The sequence below is a fragment of the Drosophila sechellia genome, chromosome X (assembly GCF_004382195.2).
Source record: "Drosophila sechellia strain sech25 chromosome X, ASM438219v1, whole genome shotgun sequence".
Lineage (NCBI taxonomy): Eukaryota > Metazoa > Arthropoda > Insecta > Diptera > Drosophilidae > Drosophila > Drosophila sechellia.
Window position 1 is genome coordinate 2,264,432 of NC_045954.1, and position 20,789 is coordinate 2,285,220.

The following is a 20,789-nucleotide window of genomic DNA, read 5'->3' on the forward strand; positions in this document are numbered from 1 at the left end:
AAATTCATTTTCGATTCGATGGGTATGCATTATTGTATTATTGGAAATATACAGTTGCAAAAGTTGCAGCAAGTGTATTACGATCCACGACGACTACTGACTACTGAAACCCAAGTTTCTCAGCTGGATTGCAGCTGTTGAACAACACTGGGGAAATGACCAATTGCCTGCACATTCGGGAAAGGCACAGGGACCGCAAGAAGAGAAACACTGTGGTGATGCATTCGATTTTGATTTATTGTATATTGAATTTATTTAGATGCTTGTCCTTGGAATTTGTTTTTTTTTTTTAAATAATTGAATTTCTTAGCGAATTTCAAGAGAAATTCGTGTCTGCACTCTAGTACTCTCGTAGAATTCAAATATTGACCAAAAAAATCTATGTACGAGTATACCGCAGATATTGAATACACTCCATCCAGTAGCCCCGTATACGTAAAATACATTGTGTGTTTTCTAAGTTTACAAACTAAGTTACTGAATATCTCACGTGGTGTAAACGGTGCAGGATCAATGAATGCTCGAGTGAATGTGAGTGATAAATGCCTAATAACTCGATCGCGTACTCACTATTCAAAAGTAATTCGCATATGTCAATTAGTTAACTATATCTAGAACTATTTAGATTCATGTATATATATTAGATTTTCTATTAAAGCTGATAAATGTACTTGATCGTTTGTTATTAATTCGTATAATTTGTTAGCATTTTCCAGCTGGGCGCTGCGTTCAACAATTTTCATGCCATTTCCGATTCAAATTCCAATTGCAATTCCAATATCAATTTCAATGTGAAATGAACTACCAAGACTCGCTACATATACTCGTATATAATATATATATATATAAGTATATATACATATACATAAGATCAACTGATGCAAAAGTTCCGTTTGTAAATAGTTGAGAAAAACGTGGAATTGAAGTACTTAAACTTTTATTACGACCAACTACTAACGACTGACTACTACGAACTGCTGAGGCTGTAAATGTTATGTGTATAAAGACTACTACGTTAAGCTACCAATACAATAGTTCATTGGATACGTAAGGCAAATTCACTGTCTCAATCCCGCAACATAAACCCAAAACTGCTAAGCTAAGACATAATCATGATCTCTAAAAAATAGTCAGTTTACGAACTCCTCTAGATCCTAATTCATTTGGCTGGACTGAAGTGTTATTTGTTATGTGTTAAGTGTTTTAATGTCTACAATGTCTATTTTGGAGTGAGTGAGTGAGTGTGCCCAGTACTACCAACGTTCGTTGTCCATATCATATTTGGCTGGGACTCGGTTCCTTGGCTCTGCTGGCAGGAGAATCGACTTTTATCATTTCTATCATTTTTATCGTTTTAGTCGCTTATCGCTTATCGTTTTTTTGGACGCAATTGGACGCCTAGAGCTGCCCGGTATCGTTGCGATCCGGGGGATTCGCTAGCTACAAAGTCGTATCAAAATTCTTAACATACTACTAAGTTTTTGGTTTAGCTTTTGCCAGTTCTTTCGGTGGGACAGCCCGTGAAGATCACCGTGATATGGTTACAGTTGATTACTGCCTATCGACGGGCTGTCCCGTGCAAATTGTGGTCTGCCATCGCTCGTCGATCGCTGCTGCTGCTCAACGGCAATCGCGGATCGAGGCTAAGATCTAGCCACACAACACGGTTAGTAAAAGTAACAGAGGGGACGAGTGGGGTCGACGAATCGACGGATCGGGTGGTGACTCCCCTAGCCTGCGACTATTTGGGACACGGAGTTGGTGCGTCTGCGCTTGGTGATTTGCTTCCAAAGGCGGCGATTCAGCGATGGCTTGTCCTGGAATCGAAATAGTCGTTACGCGATTGAAAGCCTTTGGGAATTGGATGGGTACTTACGTTATCCTTGCGCGGCGACATTTGGGCCATTTCCACTGAGTCCTGGGCCTGCGACTGACCCGGCGGCAGCTTCTGGAGAAGAAGACTGCTCTGGCTGTGGCTCGGTTGGGGCTGCTCGCCAAAGGCGCCGTCGGAGAAGTTGGGGGTGCTGCTGGTGCTACTGGCGGTTATCTCGGAGTTGCGACGCTTAATAAAGTTTATCCTGCGGAGGGGTTAGACATTTGACTGGCTCCATGTCCGGTGGTCTGGTGTGAGTAATACTCACAAGCGCTTCGATCTGCCCACTTCGGTCTCAAGGAAGGCCTCCTCAGTCATTGTTGTGGTGGTTGTGGTTGTGGTGCTGATGGCTCCCACTCCGTCCATCGAAGTAGAACTCCTCGTCCTCGTCAGAGAGGCTGCTGCAGCTGCTCGTTTGGGCCAGGAAGAGTCGCGTTTCTCCGAATCCATCCCCGAACGCATCTCCGTAGCCATGGCCATCAGAGTGGTCGTGGACGTCGTCTCCCTGACTCGACAGCCACTCCTCGATTGAGACATGGAGTATATCTTCTCGCGTCTCGCTAAGATTTCCAGATCGCCTAATTTGCTCCCGCCTCTGCTGGAGCTGCAGGCGGTGCTGTTGCCGCCGGCGCTTCCGCTCCCGCCGCCTACTCGACCAGCATATCCACCACCTGCTTGACCCACCTGCTGCTGGTGGCCCACTGTCTCGACGCCGGCACGGGATAAACCACCGCCGAGCGGACTGTTGCCGTGGCTGCTGCTGCTGCGACTGTTGTTCGGATTGCTGTTGCTGGTGGAGCCGCCCAAGGCGCCCGCTGAGAGGGGGCGGGGCCGGCGGTTCACCGTCGGCGTGTCCATCTTTGAGTTGCGTTGTTGAGAGTACGATATGACAGCCTCTTTTGGCTGCACCCTGTTCGTGGCTGAACGACTCAATAAATCGCGACCCGTCAGACGATGAAATGTGGAGAGGTCGTGCCTGGAATAGGGACACCATTTTAATTTAGTACTAAAGCTGATCTAGTGTGCGATTGGGGGACACCCTTACCCCAGAATAGTCGTTAGATCGGGACCAGGCTCGTAGCAGATCAAGTCCTCGTCCCCGAGAATGTCGTGGTTGAGGGCCAGCCGCATTTCCAGCCTTGGGCTTAGGCCGCATCCAGCGTGGGGCATTGGGGCAGTGGGTGCGTCTGGCGCAGCCGTCGATGGTGCTGGCGCTGCAGCCGGGCAGCTCTGACCCCTCGGCTGCGACTGGTGCTGGGTGGGCGGACTCTGGCGGATCGGCTTTGCCATCCTCGAGGCTGTTGCTGATGAAGTGGCTGAGGCGGGCCTGGGTGCCCCCAGCAGGCAGGTCTCTATTATCGTTGATGACGGTCGTTTTGGGGCCGCCGCCGACGCCAAGCTGCTGGTACTCGGTGTTGATGGCATTGTCCTTGACCCGATAGCGGTTGGGTCCGAAGCGCTGGCGGCGTCGCCGACAACCACCGAGCAGCCACTGTCAGCAGTAGCGCCAGATCTTTTTCGAGGTAGCTCCTAAACGGAAACACGGAAATCTTCATTATTGCGAGGATCAAGTGCATTAATGCTACGGTGTTTACCTCTAAGACTGTCTGTCTTTCTATATAAATACACTGGGAACTCACCGTTTTGGCCTGACCAGCGACTGGATCGGTCTGCGTGAGGAGCAAGCGACGCGGAGGCGGTGGCGGCGGTACAAATCTCGGAGGTCTGCCGCTGGCTCTGCCGCCGGAGCTGGTAGTGTCGCTCGCGTTGTTGGTTGTTGAAATAGTCGATGAGGGAGCTCGACTCGGCATCATCATCGTCGTCGTCGTCGTCTTCGTTGTCATCATCGCATTCATCCCGATCGGCGTCGCTGCTGCCTTCGCCGGAGACGAAGGCGTCGGCCGAGAGGATGTCATCGTGGTGGTGCTGATGCTCCCGCCGGCGAGATCGCGTCCTGGTACGCTCGAGGGGCGCTGATCGAGCAGATACTCGCAGGATGAGGCCACCAGCACTGCCGGCGGCTGAGGATCGATAGCCGTGGTGGGCAGTAGACGGGTGGTGAGCAAGGGACGTGGCCCCATCGCACTCGTGGCCAGATTCGGAATCATGCGCTCCACGCTGGAGTGCAAGTCCTCCTGGTCCTCCTTCGCCAAATTCACCTGCTGGCCCTCCGCCGACGGATCCTCCTCCCGATCTGGCACCACTTGCCGAGGAACTAGTGGTGGGGCTGGTGGCACCGACTCGCTGTCGCTTGAACTTCCAGCCGAATCCTCTAGGTAGTGGCCATTGGTCGTTGCTTCCCCCTACCAATTGTTGGGAATAGAATTCAACTAATCAATTCTGGTTGGGATAGAGATTCCTGCCAGCGGTTGGCGCAGTTTGATGTGAATGGGGGTGAGGAGTTGGATGCTTGGTTCGTTTTCAGTACGGAATGTCGACAGCAAGATCGAATCGATGGGTCTAGTTCGCAGGAGGTGGGTGATGATTGTTTTCCGGTTGTACGTCAATAATGTCCGGACGTGTGATGTTGATGAGCTCGCAGTATTGCAGGATGGGCTAAAGCTTCACTAATTTTACTACGACCTTCTATACAAGTACATATTTATATTTGGCAACACGGTTTACAGTAACACATTAAGCAGACAGGCATTAAAAGTACAGTTTTCATACAAAGTCAAAACATGTTAGCATGATTGATTGATTGTTTTATGGTGGTGATGTTTGATCGATGAAGATGAAGATGATAATGGAGATGAGCAAGTTGCAGACGAAGGTTTATGAAAATACAGACAAAATAGAAAGACAAATCAAGGTCAATTCCGAGCCTAGTTTAATAGTGTGGCTAGGGCTACATGCAGGAGGATTAAATCTAAAGAATCGTTGCAGATGGAGCACGATTTAGCTCGCCTTCCCGATCTTTTATTGTGCTTGGGTACAGTTGCCCACTGTAGTAGTAGTTGGCCATGCAGCGGAGTGCGGAGTTGAAACGAAACGCGAGCACTGAACACGGTTGCATTTTCGTTTGGACCCGGGACCATGTTTTTAGTTTGTTACATTTTGGGGCGTGTGACTGGGATTTGCTGTAATAACGACCCACCTTTTTGATGTCATCGCTGTCCTGCTGCGTCTTCTCTTCGTCGCTCTCCGTCTCCTCCTCAAAAAGGGGCTCAAGGCGACGTCTACGTCGACAATACGGATACGATTTACGATAACGATTTCGAAAATACGTGTGTATGGCGAATGCAAACGAATTTCAATTGGAATTTAGCAACAGTCGATCGATGTGTTGATTGTGTGTCGATGGCATAAATGATATATCAATTTCGATTGAGCAAAACTTAGTTGAGGTTATATGTAAATACGTTGGTAAATATATGTAAGAATGGAGGGATATGCTACAAAGGTATGAACCCTCGCCTTATTATTAATAACCTGGCTATGACTATGACTAGATCTAGGACTAGCCCGCAAATGAGTGAGCAATACTAGGTATAAAGTTATTGGTTACAGATAGAGATACAATGTATGACACCGATTCAAATCGAATTTAGGCTCATGTGAGATACGTGTGTGTGTGTGAAACGAATGATAACGAAAGGATAAACACCTGTAAAAGCTACGAAAGAAAGTTTCCAAAGGAGTACACGAAAAAAGAAAGTTCGTATTCTTATTAACAGTAGGATCAATGGAGGCACTAGACTAAGCTATACTAAGTATGGCAGATATAGTAAGTCGAGATACTCGGTATGGTATTCAACAGTTAGAGATCGGCTGCCTAGGGTTTCTCTACCGGCTGTGTGTGATTATTGGTGGGTGTTTCTTGGAGCTCCAAGTGCCAACTTAATCTGAAATACCTCCTCAAGTCCTACATACCGTGGCAACAATCCCCGAATCGTGCTGGCAGTCATAGGTGGCGCCATTAACAGCTCGTCCATCATCAACTCCGTGTCGTCTTCGTCATTCAAGGAGGTGCTCGACTTGGTTGGCGACTGTACGTAATCGGATTCATTAACGATGTATTAATGTACATTACAAATATGGAATGCTCACCGAATGTGTGTTCTCCGAATTGATCAGCTGCAAGTCCTGATCATCGTTATCCCCGCCACTGGTGGGTGTGCCCCAGACCTCTTCACCACTGGTGGCTCCCGAGGTGCACTCGTCCATCTGCTCATCCGTCTCCGAGGCGGTTCCCTGGTGCTGCTGTTGCGCATCGCCAGCATTCCAGCGACCCAAGTACTTATCAATGAAAGCGCGCGACTCCTCGAAGAAGGACATCTTGTCGGAGACATAGGCTCCCGCCCGATTTGTCCACGCACCACTGGCCAGGCCCTCGCCATTGACAATCACTCCCGACGAACTGGAGGCGCCCAGGTCGTTTTGTACCAAAGCTCGTTCCGAGCCCGCGTCCTCGTCGTCTTCCTCGTTTTGGGGACTGTTGTCGTCATGGCCATTTGGCTTAAATGAGTCCAAATCATCATCTAGCTCATCGGCCTCATCCATTCGATCATCGGAAGGTAGTTTCTCTAAGCTTGACATGGTGCCGAATCGGCGAAGAGCACTGCTCATGGGTCGATAGGGTGGTTCCTCATCCAATGGGGACTCGTCACACGAGTCCTCTGGAATATTCTCAATAATGGCCTGCCTGGGCTGTTTTGTTGTAGTGGTAGCGGTGCTGGTGGTGGAGGTGCCCCCGCCGTTTGACGAGCAGCCACTGTTGTCCCAAACGTGAGTGCTGGTTTTTGTGAGCACCGAATCGGGAGTGGGCGGCATCACGGCTATGGTGGGTGTACTATTCTCCTCCTTGGGGATCCTTTCCTGCCCACAAAGTGTGGCAGCTGGAGCAAGCTGAGCCAGCCCAATCAGCATCAGGGACAACTGCTCATCTTCCTGTTTCTGCTCCAGTGTGGTGGTCGTTTGCTTGGGTGATTCCAGTAGCTTGCAGGTCTGGTGCTCCATTTTGTCCGGCGAGAGTTGGGCGTGGGTAAAGTCCTCTGGAGTACAGCGGCAGTGGCAGGCCGCATACTTGGCTGGGGAACCACCCACCGAGCCTGTGCCTGTTCCCGATCCCGAACCCGAGCCTTTCGTTGGACTGCTCCGCATTATTCTGGCCGTCTCCGTAATGGTCACAATGGCCTTCACCTGCTGGTTGGCCTTGGTCCTTGGTGGCTCCTGGCACATTTGGGCCACAATGCGGGTGCGACGTGGTGGTGGCAATGGTTTTGGCGAACCACCACCGACGCCAGCGGAGCAATGGCCATTGGGCAAGGATGAAACTGAGACTGTTGGATTTAGATGACGTAGTTTGGAGCCGGTGGTGACTGGGATTCCCTCTCCGGCACTGCTACTGCTATTGGGCATCGCTCCGACGCTATCATCGGTGGCCTCTGATTGCGATTGGGAAATTTCATCGGTTATCAGTTGAGCCACGTCACTCTCGGTGTCGCCGGTTTCCCGACGACTGCTACTGGCCACCACTTTGGAGGACAGTTCCCCCGTAATAGTGCTGCTGGACATGCTGGTCACGCTTCCTGTCCCAGTTCCAGTTCGATTGCTGTTTTTCGGGTTAGCCATTTCCGTGGCTCCCGCAATACCATTGCTAAGCTTGCAGCAGCGATTTGGCGAGGATTGGCTGTGCTGCACTTTCAACGAATTGCAGAGCAGGACGGGCGTGGAGCTGGAGTTGTTGATTTCGCCTCCGCCGCCAGGACGCGCTCCACCCGGTCCGCTCTGCTGGCAATTCTTGTGGCAATGACGGCAAACGGCCAGCTTGTCCAGCACAATGGGACTCGAGCGTACGGTGATCTGGCAGCGGGTTACAAAACAGCAGTAGGAAAAAGTTGGGAAGAAAGAGCAGGGTTAGCATGGAAGTCTACAAGTAAGCGGCGAGGGGTTGAAGCTGGTTGCGTTAATAGGTTGCTATGCATAAGGGACTACAGTTGAAGCAGTATTGTGGACGGAAATAATCGCTTCTCACCTGACTGTCGGATGTGGTGCTATGCGACTGACTGATCACACTGGTCACGCCCTCCGCCTCCGACGTGGAGTAGATATCCGAGATGGCGCTCATGCTCAGCTCCTCGACGCCACTTAGACGCTTGCCCCCAAAATTGGGCCTAGACGATAGGGCGCCATTTTCCTTGGCCAGATTGAGCTCCTTGGTACGCTTCTCCAGCTGCTGACGCGTCCAGTAGGTGATCCGTTCGTCCTGCTCGCTGTCGCTGTTGAAGATCAGCTGCTCGTCCTCGGCACTCACATTCTCCTGCGATCGCGCGATCGCCGCCAGTCGAGCCTGCTGCTGCTGCTTGTCCAGCTGGCCCTTCATCCAGTTGGCCAGGTGCAAGGCGCTCGACTTGGGAGTGCCTGTCTTGTTCAGAATGCGACACTTCTCGTCGATCAGCAGCTCGATTTGCTCCACATGACCACCGTGAATGCCATGGTTGTGGCCGTGGGAGCGATCCGCAGATCGATCGGTGGCCACTCCTGCGGCGGAGTGGGCGTGTCCGTGGGAATTGTTGGCGCGCTGCTGGAAAAGCTCGGTTATGTGAGTTACCTGGACCCGGGGACCATGACCTTGAGCCTCAAACACCACACCACCAGCACCACCCACTGCCGCCTGTCGTTTGGCAAATTAAAAATTTGTGATGGGCTCATTTGCTTGTTGCTTTTTGCTTTAGCTTAGCTCGGGTCTTGCCCTGTGTTTGCTTTTGCTTTGCTTTTTGGCTTTGTCTTTGGGTCAGAGAACTCTTTTTGCGAAGCAGTGAAACGGAACGGAAACAATAATCTCAGTCCATCTTTGATTAAAAACGCTTGCTTTTGGCTAACAACGGAAATTGGCTCAAAAGGGACATTAGGACTTTACGGATCTATAAATATATTATATATATGACACAAGACAATGGTTTACGATAGCGAGTACAATCACACAACAAACAACTAATAAGCAATGGAAGTTGAAGTAGGTTTGGAGAATAGAAAGAAGCAATTCGAACTTAAAACTAAAATTGAGTCCATCACAATTTTTAATTTATCAATTTTGGTTTTTGATTGGTTTCATCTTTTTTTGCACGGCTTAAAAAAGATTTTTGCATATATTTTCTTCGGATCACAGGATCTGGTTTTGCGGAGCTATATGGTTATCCAGTGAGTGCTCGGTGGGTTTCTACTTGGTATAATTTTCACTTATTTTGTTTTTCGTATTTTTTTTTCGTTGGTTTTTGAAATGAAATAAAAAGATCATCACAAGCGTTTTTAGTCAAAGAATCATTTGGTTTTATTATTATTTGAATTCATCGTTTCTCTTCGCATTCTTAATCTCAATCTCAATCGACTCGATATATCGATGGTCGATTCGCGATCCTCTCGTTTTATGTAAAATGTCGAAAAACCATAAATGGAAAATATCTAGACGTACATAAAGTTTACAGAATATGAATATGAATCTAAATAGTTAGTATGTATATATATACTGTGTATAGAAGTTTCTTGTTTACTGCTCAAGGCACACTCAAAACCGAACCGCAAAAGACAAAGCGGCGTATGCTTGATATTTCACAATCAGTTTCAATTCGCAAATGGATGTCTGTGTGCGTTGAGTGTGTGGGTGTTTCTTTGTGTGTGTCTGTTTGTATGCTAAACTGTCTGTTTAAACTTCTGGCTGGGTGGAAATTTGAACAAACTGAATCCACACTGCAGGACCATTTTTCAGAAGGTTAGCCATTTATCAAACTAACTTTCTTTAGAATTTTGTCCCACTGTGCAAAGGCAGTCTAGTGCTAGGTAATACATATATGTAAGTGGTTAGCGTGAAGATATATTTTTAAGGCAACAAATTGCTTGTCGTAGCTAATTGACATCGATGGCTAGATCAGATACATATATGTATGTAGCTCATGTAGTTCGCCATCCAGCCAAAAGTCTTTCGACTGAGCACCATTTTAATACAGATACATACTGAACTATGTTGATAGGAAAGTAGTATATATACAACTAAGATTTTGATATCGATTTTGATTAAAATTTGAACTGGCCAATCGAGGTGAACTTAACTAAGTTAGTCGATTAATCGAGCGATTCTACAAGAAATTTGGCTAATGGGTCAACTTAGCATACGAGGAGGATCCGATCCGAGGCGAGAATTTCGGGGAAGTTAGGAGAAACTAGGACTAGGCTAATGTAGGATAACAACAGCAATAACAGTAATCAATAGGTTTTCAATTTGGCTACAAAATGGAAGCATTATTAACATTAGTATAATTTCAAGTAGGTTATCTTGTTTCATTGTTTTTTGTTTTTGTTAGATTGGCAAAAAAGTTTCAATCGAATGGTTAGTACGAATAGAGTGTGATATATATATATATGCATATTCTATGTAGATATATGTATATATCTATAAGCTAAAAACTCTTGTAAAACGCAAACCCCGTTGGGGTTTCGCGTAGCAGATTGTGCATCTGTTTGGTGTATATTTGACTAGCTAATATACATATATATACGGCTATATCTAAGGTGGGTATACTATGTATACTCACATACATTACTAAAAAGAGCTAAATACTAGCGTCAAACACATACAATCATCATCGAACCTTAATCTCTGCCCTCGTTCAACTGTTTATTGCTATTTACACCCGATTCAAAATCGACTTGGATGGAACGAATACCATATAAAGGGAGTGTTGCTCAATGGGATATATGGTATGGATGTCAATACACGAGTATATACAATGCACAACAGAGATACATACACTTAGAGAGCGATGATTATATGTCTATGTACAATTTTCCACGGATAATTGTCACTTCTCACTCAAAATTAGAGTCAGCTAAACACATATGCTTTTCACCTGGATCTTAATATCTTTGGCCGTTTATGTGTTTCTGCCTTAAGAAATCACTAGAGCTATTATATAACAGTTGGATATACATGTGAAGTCAGCTAGCTATCTTGCAATGCAAACTGGAAAAGAAATCTGTGAAACACAGCGGATTTTTAAAATGGCTCTTATCCAGGTGATAGGTTCCTAAATGTTGTTTCTAGTATCTTATTCGGGTGTCACTCGTTTTAATCTCACTGTTCGGTTTCTGATTCTGATATCCTGGCAAAGTCAATCCCCAATCTTCCAAAGACAGGCTGCCACTACACTGCAAAGTTTTGATTGTGAGTGATGGAAAACTTGGCCAAAGCTGACACAAAAGCAGAGCAAAACGGCGATTGAGCTAAATATTTAGAGATATAGAGCAGAGGTTTCTGGGTAGTTCAGTGGTAACATAGTTGAGTAAGCTCGTCGAGATTCAAAGATTGTGCGGCAAGGGGCTGTTAGCGGGGTCTGACTGCAGCCAGAAGTCAAATCACAGGTCCAGCGAGTCCGGTGGCGTTGGTCTGGTTGGTAGCATGCCGAAGGGATCGTCCACCACCACGCTGTCGTCCTCGTCACTGTCCTCGTCGTGTCCGTGTCCCTCAGTGCCCTCCCTGTCCTCCTCGTCGCCCAAAAATATGCACTCCTCCACATCCGTGTCGTAGCTGGGATCTAAATTGACCTCGTGCAGCTGGAGATCGAGCTCCAGTAGATCCCAGGAGCCACCAAATTCAGCTAGTGGTATATTCGGGCCTTTCCCGCTCGTGGAGGTTGCCACGAAGTCATTGGAAAAGGCGTCCGAGTTGCAGGGCTGCGAAGTGGTGGGTGAGATGTTCGGTGTGGGGGTCTCTGGCGTAGTCAGGGAGACCTGACCACCAACCACTCCGCCGGACTCATCGATGAACGATCGACCCACTGAGCTCAAGCTAAACTCCAAGAGTTTCTGCGAGGCATGTTGGTTGACTGGCGGTTCACTAGTAACCTCCGGAATGACGGTTAAGCACTTGCAACTGGAGAGGGACAGCACAGAGGTTTGGGTCTGCGAGTGGGTCTGGGAATGGCTTAGAGTCTGGGTGTGGACCTGCGTCTGGGTTTGAGTCAAGCTAGCGTTGCTGCTTAGGCAAGAGCTGTTTGTATTGCAGCCACCGAATCCCACACCACCCACTCCATTGGGCACCGACCCACCCACATGACCTTGACCATTCGGATGGCGTTGGTTGCGGGCGGGCGAGTTGGTGCGCGAGGGAAGCGAGGTGGTGCAGAGAGGTGGCTGCGGATGGGACTGCGTCTGGGTGGCGCTGCTCGTGGTGGTGCTGGCACAGTGGTGCCGAACCGCACTGGCCAGCCGCTGAAGATTCTCGTAGGAATCACCGCTGTCCAAACGCTTGCTGCGAAAGAGACGCACCTGCTGTTTCTGCTGCTGCTTCAGGTGGATGCTGTCCAGCGAGGGTAACTTCATCGACCCCATGGAGGCGGTGGTCAGACCAATATCGCTTAGCGGAACCAGGGTGTTGAGGACATCAGGCGAGTCCAAAGGACTGGACAAGGGCGTGGAGCCAAGGGCGGCGTTAACTAGAAAACTGAGGGGAATAGGTAGTAGATGAGTGGTGTGGTTTTCTCACTGGGAGGCATATGACTTACATCTGCCGCTGGAGAAGATTCTGCCAAACGGCCTTAAGTTCCAGCGAAGGTGCCCTTAAAATAAGGCTCTTGCGGCGGGCTCCTCGCTTTGGAGTGCGGGTAAGATCGGGGGCACAGTAACCCGTTGGACTCTCCGCCAGGCGTCCATTGGGATCCACTGTGAGACGGAACTCGGTGGCTGAAAGGGAAAAGTTGAATGTCAAGTCTGGGAGCGGATCTTGCGGACTCGCACTCACTTTTCTTGCGCATGTGAAAACAAGAGTCAACCACATTGGCGATGGGAATGGGCTCCTCTGTGATAAACAGGACGCGATCACGGCTGACCTTGGCAAAAACGATGATATCACTGAATAGCAGTGTCCAATAGGGTTTCACGGAGCGACCTTCGACCCGGGACAAATCGCCACCAAAGATCCACTGGCGCCCCTGAACGGCCAACGTGAAAGGCTTGCATTTGGTGAAGACCATCCGGGACTCCAGATCCTGGAGGGTGAGCAGGGGGCGACCTTCTCCCAGTGGTTCCATCAGCCCACTGCTCACAGTGATCTCCCGATAGGCAGCCTGCAGTTCGTTAATAACCGTGCTAAAGTTCTTATGCTCCTCCGTATCCACGTGGCAATTTCCAGCGAGCAACTGCATCAGTTTGAGGATTTCGCGAAAATGCTGCAGTGGTCGATGGATGAACATGGTGAGATCGGGTCTTTTGCGTGGAACGGCCGGTTCCGTAATGAAGGCTATAAACTCGGAGCCAGTCTGTCGGGACTTATTGACCAAAACACAGTCCGCCCGCTTGATTCCATTGCAGTACTTCTTGTATGCCGCACAGATCGCTGTAGTTTTTGATAGGTAGACCCGCGAGGCAAAGTTCATGTGCGGCTCCTGGTCCTGCTGATCGCTGCTGCACAACTGCTCCAGGATGTCCTCCGCAATCCTGAGCAGCTCGTCGATGTTCTGGAACAAAGTGCGATGATCGTTCGGCGATATCAGATCCTTTCGTTCCCCAAGCGGCTGCACAAAGCGGTCCACTCCGAAGTGCAGGGCAGCCGTGAAGTTCTGCTCCCGACTAATCAGCTGGAGCAGGAAGCGCCTACGGTTGTCCGTGATTGGCACAATCGACTGTGGGCATTCAAACGGGTCAAGGGTTAGAGTGCTTAATAAGTCTAGCTTGTTAGCATATTCATCAAGGGGTACAGCAGATGGAAACAAACTTATGGCAATCAAAAAAACTCAAAATCATTTGGGATCGAAAAAAAAAGTTTATTGTCAAGCGTAGCGAAGTCGCACGAAGCTTAAGGACTCTCAAACAAAATAGAGGCCTAGGCTAGGCAAAAAAAAAGGATAAATAATAGGTAGTCGTAATGATAACCAGCATGGCGATAACTTAATCTCTTAAACTTAACAAATTAGTATGTACACAAAGACACGAAATGATTCAAAGAAAATAATAATCCTTAGACGAAGACACCCTTGCCTACCTCCTTGCTGAAGGTGACCTGTGGCAGGTGAAGCCTCCTTTTGGCCGCCTCGATGGAGGAAGTGGTTCCCGAGCATGCGGTAGCCGGCCGGCTCATGCTATTTGACACCGGCTGGATCCTCGTACTGGTGGTCCTTTGCAGACTCATTACGGTGGTCGTTCCTGTGGCGGTGGTGGCCAGGGTGTGCTCCTCGCTGCACAAGCCCACTGCCGCGCCCAATCTGGTGCTTATGTGCACATTGTTCTGGCCCAAGTCCGTCGACGTGATTGTTGTGGCGCCCGCGCCTGACCTTCTGAATATCTCCAACGTCAAGGACGAGCCCTGCGATCGTATCAAATTCAGAACATCAGCCTCGGGCATCGTGACGACGTTGTGCTTGTCCACAAAGATCACATAGTCGCCGGGCAAAATGCCACACCGGTCGGCCGAGAGTCCCGCCTCGATTTTCTCCACCCGTGGCGGATGCGTCCAGACAATAGAGAATCCGAAGCCCCGTTCCTCGGTTCGCGTAAGTCTTTTCGTCATGGTGAATGGGGTACGTCCCTGTTGCTGGCGGACAGCGCCTCCTACGCTGGATCCTCCGCTATTTGGCATGGTGGACTGTCTGCGGCCACCGGATGTCCCATTGTTCAGATGGTTGGCATTGCTCTCGTTGGCCTTCGACGCCGAGGACTGGGAGCCCGTCGCCTGTGCCTGGGTGGTGGTACTGTTTGCATTGCCATCCGCTGGCGGATCCAGCTCAAGGAATCTCAGGAAGAGATTCTCGTCGGCATCTCGCTGGTGGAGTGCCTTCTTGCTGAGCTTCATGGGCTGTTGGGGCTGCTGGGGCAGCAGAGGATCCTCTTTGCCCATGCTATCGATGCTGCTGATCACCTCGTCGTTCAGTGCCATCGCTGCGGAATTTGATCCCGATCCGGATCCAGTGGCAACCGGTTTTTGGGGCGTGACTGTGGCGGCGGCTGCCATTTCTGCGGGGAAGTCGTCCTGCTGTTTATCCTGATCCTTCGCCACTTCCCTTTCCTGCTTTTGATCCTGGCCTGAGTTGGCTTTTGGTTGGCTATGGCGGCTAGTAGGCGGAGGACATGCCTGTGCATGCAGCTTGAAGGATCCTGCCGAGACGCCCGAATCCGGATGCACTAACTCATTCAGTGGAAAAGTGCTGCAGCCCAGGAACTCGCTGCGTCTAAAAAGGAATGTAGAAAAAACAGTCAGTGGGAAAGTTCTAAGTCACACAAAATATCACTAGTATATATGAGTTGAAGAATTTTATGAGCCAATAGGTATTCAAATTTCCATACAGGAAACCTACAGCCTTCGCTGTTTGTCAAATTCCCCTGAATGATGGAATCGATTGGTTTGTGGACGGACTTGGACAAACTGCGAAAACTAATATGGCCATTAAATATAAACGAACGATTGTCCCCCAAATCCTTGGCCCCTCGCAATTGCTTTTGCATAATGCCAATGCCCATGGCAGTACCCATTTTGGTCAGTTTGCGTCACGTTACAACGTCTGACGGACATTGTCTATTTATAAGTGAGTGAAGGTGGCTCGCCAACAGCTGATCCAATCCAATCCGTGGAAGGCCCCAGAAAGCCCGTACCGAGGCACCAAGTTCTCCTGGTCGTACGTGACATAAATCAATTAGCGGCCCTAAGCTGCCGCCACATTCCACATTTCCACATGCCACAAAGTACGTATGTACGTACTACGGACATGTGGCCCGGAAATCCGCTTGGCCCGGCCAATTGGCTGGGTGTTCGGGTGGTTCAGTGGGTGGTGGTTCGGTGGGTGGTCCAGTGGGTGGACCAGTGGGTGGCATGACAGTGGCTTAAGGCTCTGTCTGCTGCTTCTTCCACTGGCCACTTTAGCTGAAGTTGGCGCGCGTATTTGGGTCACTTTTATTGATTTTCCTTGCGGAGTCCGTGGGCTTCTACTCGTACTATATATGTATAGTTGTTTCTTTTTTGGGGCGATTGCAATCGCAGCTGTCAGTTCGGGAGGTGCATTAAAAATGTTGGGGCCTTCGTACTGGTGCCTCCGCAACTGTGTGCCGAAAAGCTGGCATTAATTATTCAACCGCCAGTCGTTTTGTAAATTGACTTAAAACGTTCCTTTTTGGCCTAGACTGTTTTCACAACCCAGGGGAACCTAAATTATGCATGGCCAACAAATAAAGGCAGGTGCGTGTGAGGCAGGAAAATGGAATAGGTGATATGATTCCCGGGTGTACATTTAGTTAGTTGGCCACTTCAATTAGCTGCTGACAGCAAGAAACAAAGGAGAATACAGAAGATAGGGTTGTGTATGTGCGTGAGCTGGTGATTATTGCATAATCGCCCCTAACCGCCAGCATCGATTTGGCATTAAACACAGAATTTGACCAATTTTATTGTAGAATTTCAAGTACCACACTCCTGAATGTCCTTGAATTTTAATTAACTTTCGAGCACGCTGCGAAAGGCCCTCTCTCACATAGATACGATACTCCGAGTCACGCACACACTGGCACGCACACACACTAGGCCTTCTTCCACTTCCTGTTTGCAATTTGTTTAGCAGCATGCCCGAAATTATGCTACACTTTCCATGCTTCGCGCACACACGTACACCGTTACATAAGTTTTCGTTGCACTCTTTTTTGGGCAACGGAATTGAACACTGCCATTGAACGCACTTTAAAAAAAGGTAAACAAAATGGAATATTTAAGCCTGCGTTGTGGCCCGCAAGGATATACATTTTCTTGGGCTTACTTTGCCTCGTTTCCTGCGTTTTCGAGCTTCGCCAGCCGTTCTGCCGTTCGCCGTTCTGTGCCGCTTTTCACGCGAGCTTGCCACTCGGACTGAGTAACGGGAACTGAGCTGGGAAAACTCGGGAAAACACGCAGCAGCGCAGGTCAGCCCGGGAAAGTCGCTGGAAGTCGCATGCCCGAGCCACTGCGCCTGCGCTGGCAAGCTGGAACTTCCGGGGGAAAGCGCCGAGCGCTTGTTTATGTGCAGGAAATGCACCAGGAAAGGCGGGAGGCGAAAGGCGCTGGAGGTGCCACGAGGCCAGGAAGAGCGCCACAATTAACCAGACTTGGTCTTTTGCCTGTCTGCGGAGCAGGCCCTCCGTCGCCATTCCCCAATCTCTTCCAGAACATCCCCCAATAAACGTTTAGGGGTGAATGACTTACAACAGGACGATGATGGCACGCGCAAGAAGGCGCATTACAAGGGTTCAATATGGACATATTTTATGGCAATATATGGCAATTGATACTTTGATTGAATACGTTTGGCATTCTCTTTTAAGGTATGATTATACTATATTGGAACTACTGGAAGAGAGTACTTTGCATAAGCAATTTCAAATTCAAATTTAACAACCAATTGTGCAACCCCACCCCCTTTCATGTAATCATATAATATATAACATTTGCTCTTCAATTTCAGGGAATACTTTCTGTGCTTTTCTTGGCTGTCGACCGTACTCGTACTCACTTTAAATGGCGATCCCGATGCCACACGGCCAACTGAAGATACTGTCCGGCGGTCTCCTCGCCACTTGAAATCTGGAAGTTGAAGCGCTGATCGAAGTACGGGCGACCCGAGTGCCGATGGACGGCGGTGCGTTGGTACCCGGAACTCATGCTTCCCCCCGACGAGTGGCCACCGTATCCGTGTGGCTGGGCTCCTCCGGACAAGGCCACCTTGACGTAGGCGTTGATGCTGCCGTTTCCACTGCCATGGGAGCGCTGCAAGTCGCGACAGCGAATCACTGCAATGGAGAAGGACGGGGTGGACAGGTGTAATTAACAGGTGAGTTCGGCACTGATTCTCGTGGGCTGGCGGGTCAGTATGGGGGATTGGGAGCTCAAGACTCAGGCAGACGGCTCCCCCGATAATCCTATTTAACGAAATTGAGTGCCGTCTGTCTGGTGTATATAGAAAGTTTCTAAATTGAATTGAAGTGCAGTTTTTGCAGAAAAGTAAGTGGCAAATGATAGACATTGATAGCAGAAATTATGGGAATTATATGGGAATTTTTGAGTTGGGTTTTTACAAATTTAAATTGGAACTCACCATGTACATTAAGTTGTTGCTCCTTGGCATCGAATGCGATGCTCACATCGATGCTGCCCCGCTGATTGGCCTCCACGTCCGCCCCACTATTACTGCTGCTGCCGCTGCTGCTGATGCTGCTGGTGGTGGTGGTGCAGTGGGAGGGTGGTGTGGTCGTGGGGGAGCCCAGCGAACTCCTCTTGGCCACCTGCTGCTCATCCTCGTCCAAATCACTCGAGGCGGAACTGGATGAGAAGCTCAGGCAGCGTTTGGTGCTGGGAACCAGCTGCAGTGGCTCCAATTTCTTGGCTTGGTAGCTTTGCGTTTGGTTGATGGTGGTAGTCTTGTGTGGGTTCTTGCGCCGAACCACCCGCTGCCGCTTCAAGTGGGTGGGCGTGCGCACCTCCATTTCGTGGACACTGTTCTCGCTCCACTCGGCATTATCCGCCAGAATGGTGGTCGAAGTGGTGGCGCCGGCGCCTGCCAGTGGCTTCGTACACCTCACCTCCTTCCTGGCCGACTCTATGATGGCATCCAGCATGCGGTCCAGTGTGGTATCGCCCATTCGCGATGAGGAGAGCTGAGAATCCTCCAGAGCAACTGCACCACCGGTGGTGCGTGGCAAGCAGCGCAGTGCCGCCAATTGTGGCGTGGCCTGCCGCGGACCACTGCCCTCGCTGAAACTCCTGCGCTGCGGACTCTTTCCGTGCACGTTGCTCAAATCCTGCAGAGCAATCAAACTGGCATTGCCGAAGGGACTGCTCATGAAGTGCACCCCGAAATTCTCCTTGTTCGCGTCACCGACTCCTGGCACGCCCACTCCACGGCGCCGGCCACGCGACTCCTCCACCACGGCACTGGAACTGGAGTGGCGATGCATCCGTGTCATGGTTGGCATGTCCCTACTGAAATAGAAGAAATACCTATGTAATCTATGTAGGTAATAAATGTGCCTTTTTTCCACCTAAAGCTCATAGCTTGGCCAAAAGTTGAAATATTTTAAAGTGGGGTACATTTTTGGACTCCTAATGAAATTTTTTCGAAATTTTAAATGTTTGTTTTGTTTGTCACAAAAATTGTACATTTTCGAAAAAAAATTTTTTTTTTACTTCGTTAATATTTAAATACAGTTTTTTTGTGTTAATCAAAACGACCAAATAGAAGTATTCAGATCAAATTTTGGGCAAGTTTTGGCTGAGATATGGCACGCTGAGTGAAAAAGCAGCCGGAATATGTTGAATTTAATTAGGTTTTTTTTCGGCGATTTCCAACTGTTAACAGCTTGGTGCCAGTAAAGATATAAAACAGATTAGTCTGGATGATTTTCCGGATCTGGTTGGCAAATCGGGTATGCCCGGTTAGGTCCTTGGTCCTTGGCAGCTGGTTGCCAAACAAGGGGATCAGAGCGACGGCTTCCGATCTGGTTTCGTTTTTTTCCCATTCTTCTGGTGTCCTTCGGTTTTTGGGAACTCTTCCAGACAATTTCGAGGCAGAAAAACAACGGCAACAAATGAAGGGGCGAGCTGGCAAACAAAGTGCAGGACAAAGCAGGAAATTTGCAAATTGTTCTGGCGGCAAACGAGTTCCTCGCCAGGTCCTTCGTACGTCGCTTTCCTTGCGAATTTCAGGTTTGCATTTAAATTGAAATTAAACATATGCTAATTTCCTTAACAGATTTCTGCGCTGCGGTTGCCAACCATAAAATTGAGCGGGTCCTTTGGACAAGGAGTCTTAAAGGATGCTCTGTGGCTCTATGGTCTGAGATCTGCGATGTGCGTTTTCTTTTCGGTGTGTGAGTGTGCGCGCAACAATTACGCCCCAGCATAATGATGCCATTTTGCAAAAATGCGGCGATCGGCAAAGCCAAAAGGGGCCATAAAGGATCGTCCCAAAGATCCTGGCCTTTGTCTCTCACGGAGAGTGAGATAGAAAATGGGTTTTCGTGTAATCCATAAACGTCACCCCAGCCCCAGAATAAGATGAAAAGCCGGGCGAAACTACACAAACGCAGCCGGTAAAGGCGAGCAAAAAAATATTTTCTTTCCAGCCCAAAATCCTTCGAAGAATGTGCGTGTGTGTGTGACTTGTGCCCGGAGGATTAGCTCGGGGTGGTAGGAAAAAAGAAGTTGAGGAAAAGAAAAAAAACACAGCAACAAATTAAATGTATGAACGCACCACCCTTTTTTACTGTGGGTACCGAGATCTGGATCGGGATCGCTGTCTCTAGGGGTTAGGGACTTACGTCAATTCGTCCCTTTCCTTGGCTAAATTAAAATTAGAGCTAGAGCAAAGACAAACACGACTACCTCATGGGTGCGATCGTAATTGTTTTTTCCAGGTGTGCCGCCGCTTCGGAAACCGAGCTTATCGAGCGATCTACAGATCGATCGATCTAAATGGACGTATCGATCCATTTCTCGGCACAGATTGTATGTCTTTTGGGTATGGACTTACCTGGTAACTTGATCTTTTTGCGACTACGTCGCCTGGCGAACTGGAAGTCGATTTAGCCTAGGTTCAACTTGATTAACAGCACTGATTTTGTTTAAGAATGTGATCCTTGCGCGTCGGCGGCACACAAATTTTGATAGATCCTTTGCACGAAAAAAAAATAAACCAACTAATTTCTTCAAGCCAAAGGTATTTTCGTTCTTTGCTGCTATGAAGTTCACGTGTCTGCTTAGCACGAGCTCAGAAACGGAAATGAAGGTCGGCGCAAGCGCACGTTTCAGCGAAGGCTCGTCCGAGACCCGAGGCGAGCCGAAGCGCTCACGAAGCTAAACGAAGTGGAAGACCAACCACCAGAGAGCAGCTTAAAGAGAGCCTCTCTCTTGGGCTCTGATTTTGTGGGCAGACTAACGGAATCTTGACTGTGGGAAAAACGGAACTAAAACTAA

General features: G+C 48.9%; 1 protein-coding gene across 5 annotated transcripts; it reads right to left on the reverse strand.

Annotated features, from left to right (window-relative positions):
• Positions 1 to 219: 219 nt before the first annotated feature.
• On the reverse strand, positions 220 to 20,579 carry LOC6616148. Of its 5 annotated transcripts, XM_032726277.1 has the most exons (17): positions 17,914 to 18,797; positions 17,332 to 17,608; positions 16,603 to 16,710; positions 13,848 to 15,030; positions 12,609 to 13,488; positions 12,373 to 12,550; positions 12,137 to 12,311; positions 7,851 to 8,396; positions 5,924 to 7,678; positions 5,747 to 5,862; positions 5,481 to 5,489; positions 4,971 to 5,052; positions 3,514 to 4,176; positions 2,919 to 3,403; positions 2,142 to 2,849; positions 1,877 to 2,078; positions 220 to 1,817 (listed from the first exon to the last, which is right to left on the reverse strand). In XM_032726277.1, the coding sequence occupies exons 1-17, from the start codon at positions 18,788 to 18,790 to the stop codon at positions 1,731 to 1,733; spliced, it is 8,331 nt and encodes a 2,776-aa protein (XP_032582168.1). In that variant the 5' UTR covers positions 18,791 to 18,797; the 3' UTR covers positions 220 to 1,730. The 5 variants fall into 5 exon arrangements, with proteins under 5 accessions (XP_032582168.1, XP_032582164.1, XP_032582165.1 ...); XM_032726273.1 differs by lacking the exons at positions 5,481 to 5,489; positions 16,603 to 16,710 and having other exon boundaries at positions 1,725 to 1,817; positions 17,914 to 18,790; XM_032726274.1 differs by lacking the exons at positions 220 to 1,817; positions 1,877 to 2,078; positions 2,142 to 2,849; ... (2 more) ...; positions 5,481 to 5,489; positions 16,603 to 16,710 and having other exon boundaries at positions 4,146 to 4,176; positions 17,914 to 18,790.
• Between the last annotated feature and the right edge of the window lie 210 nt (positions 20,580 to 20,789).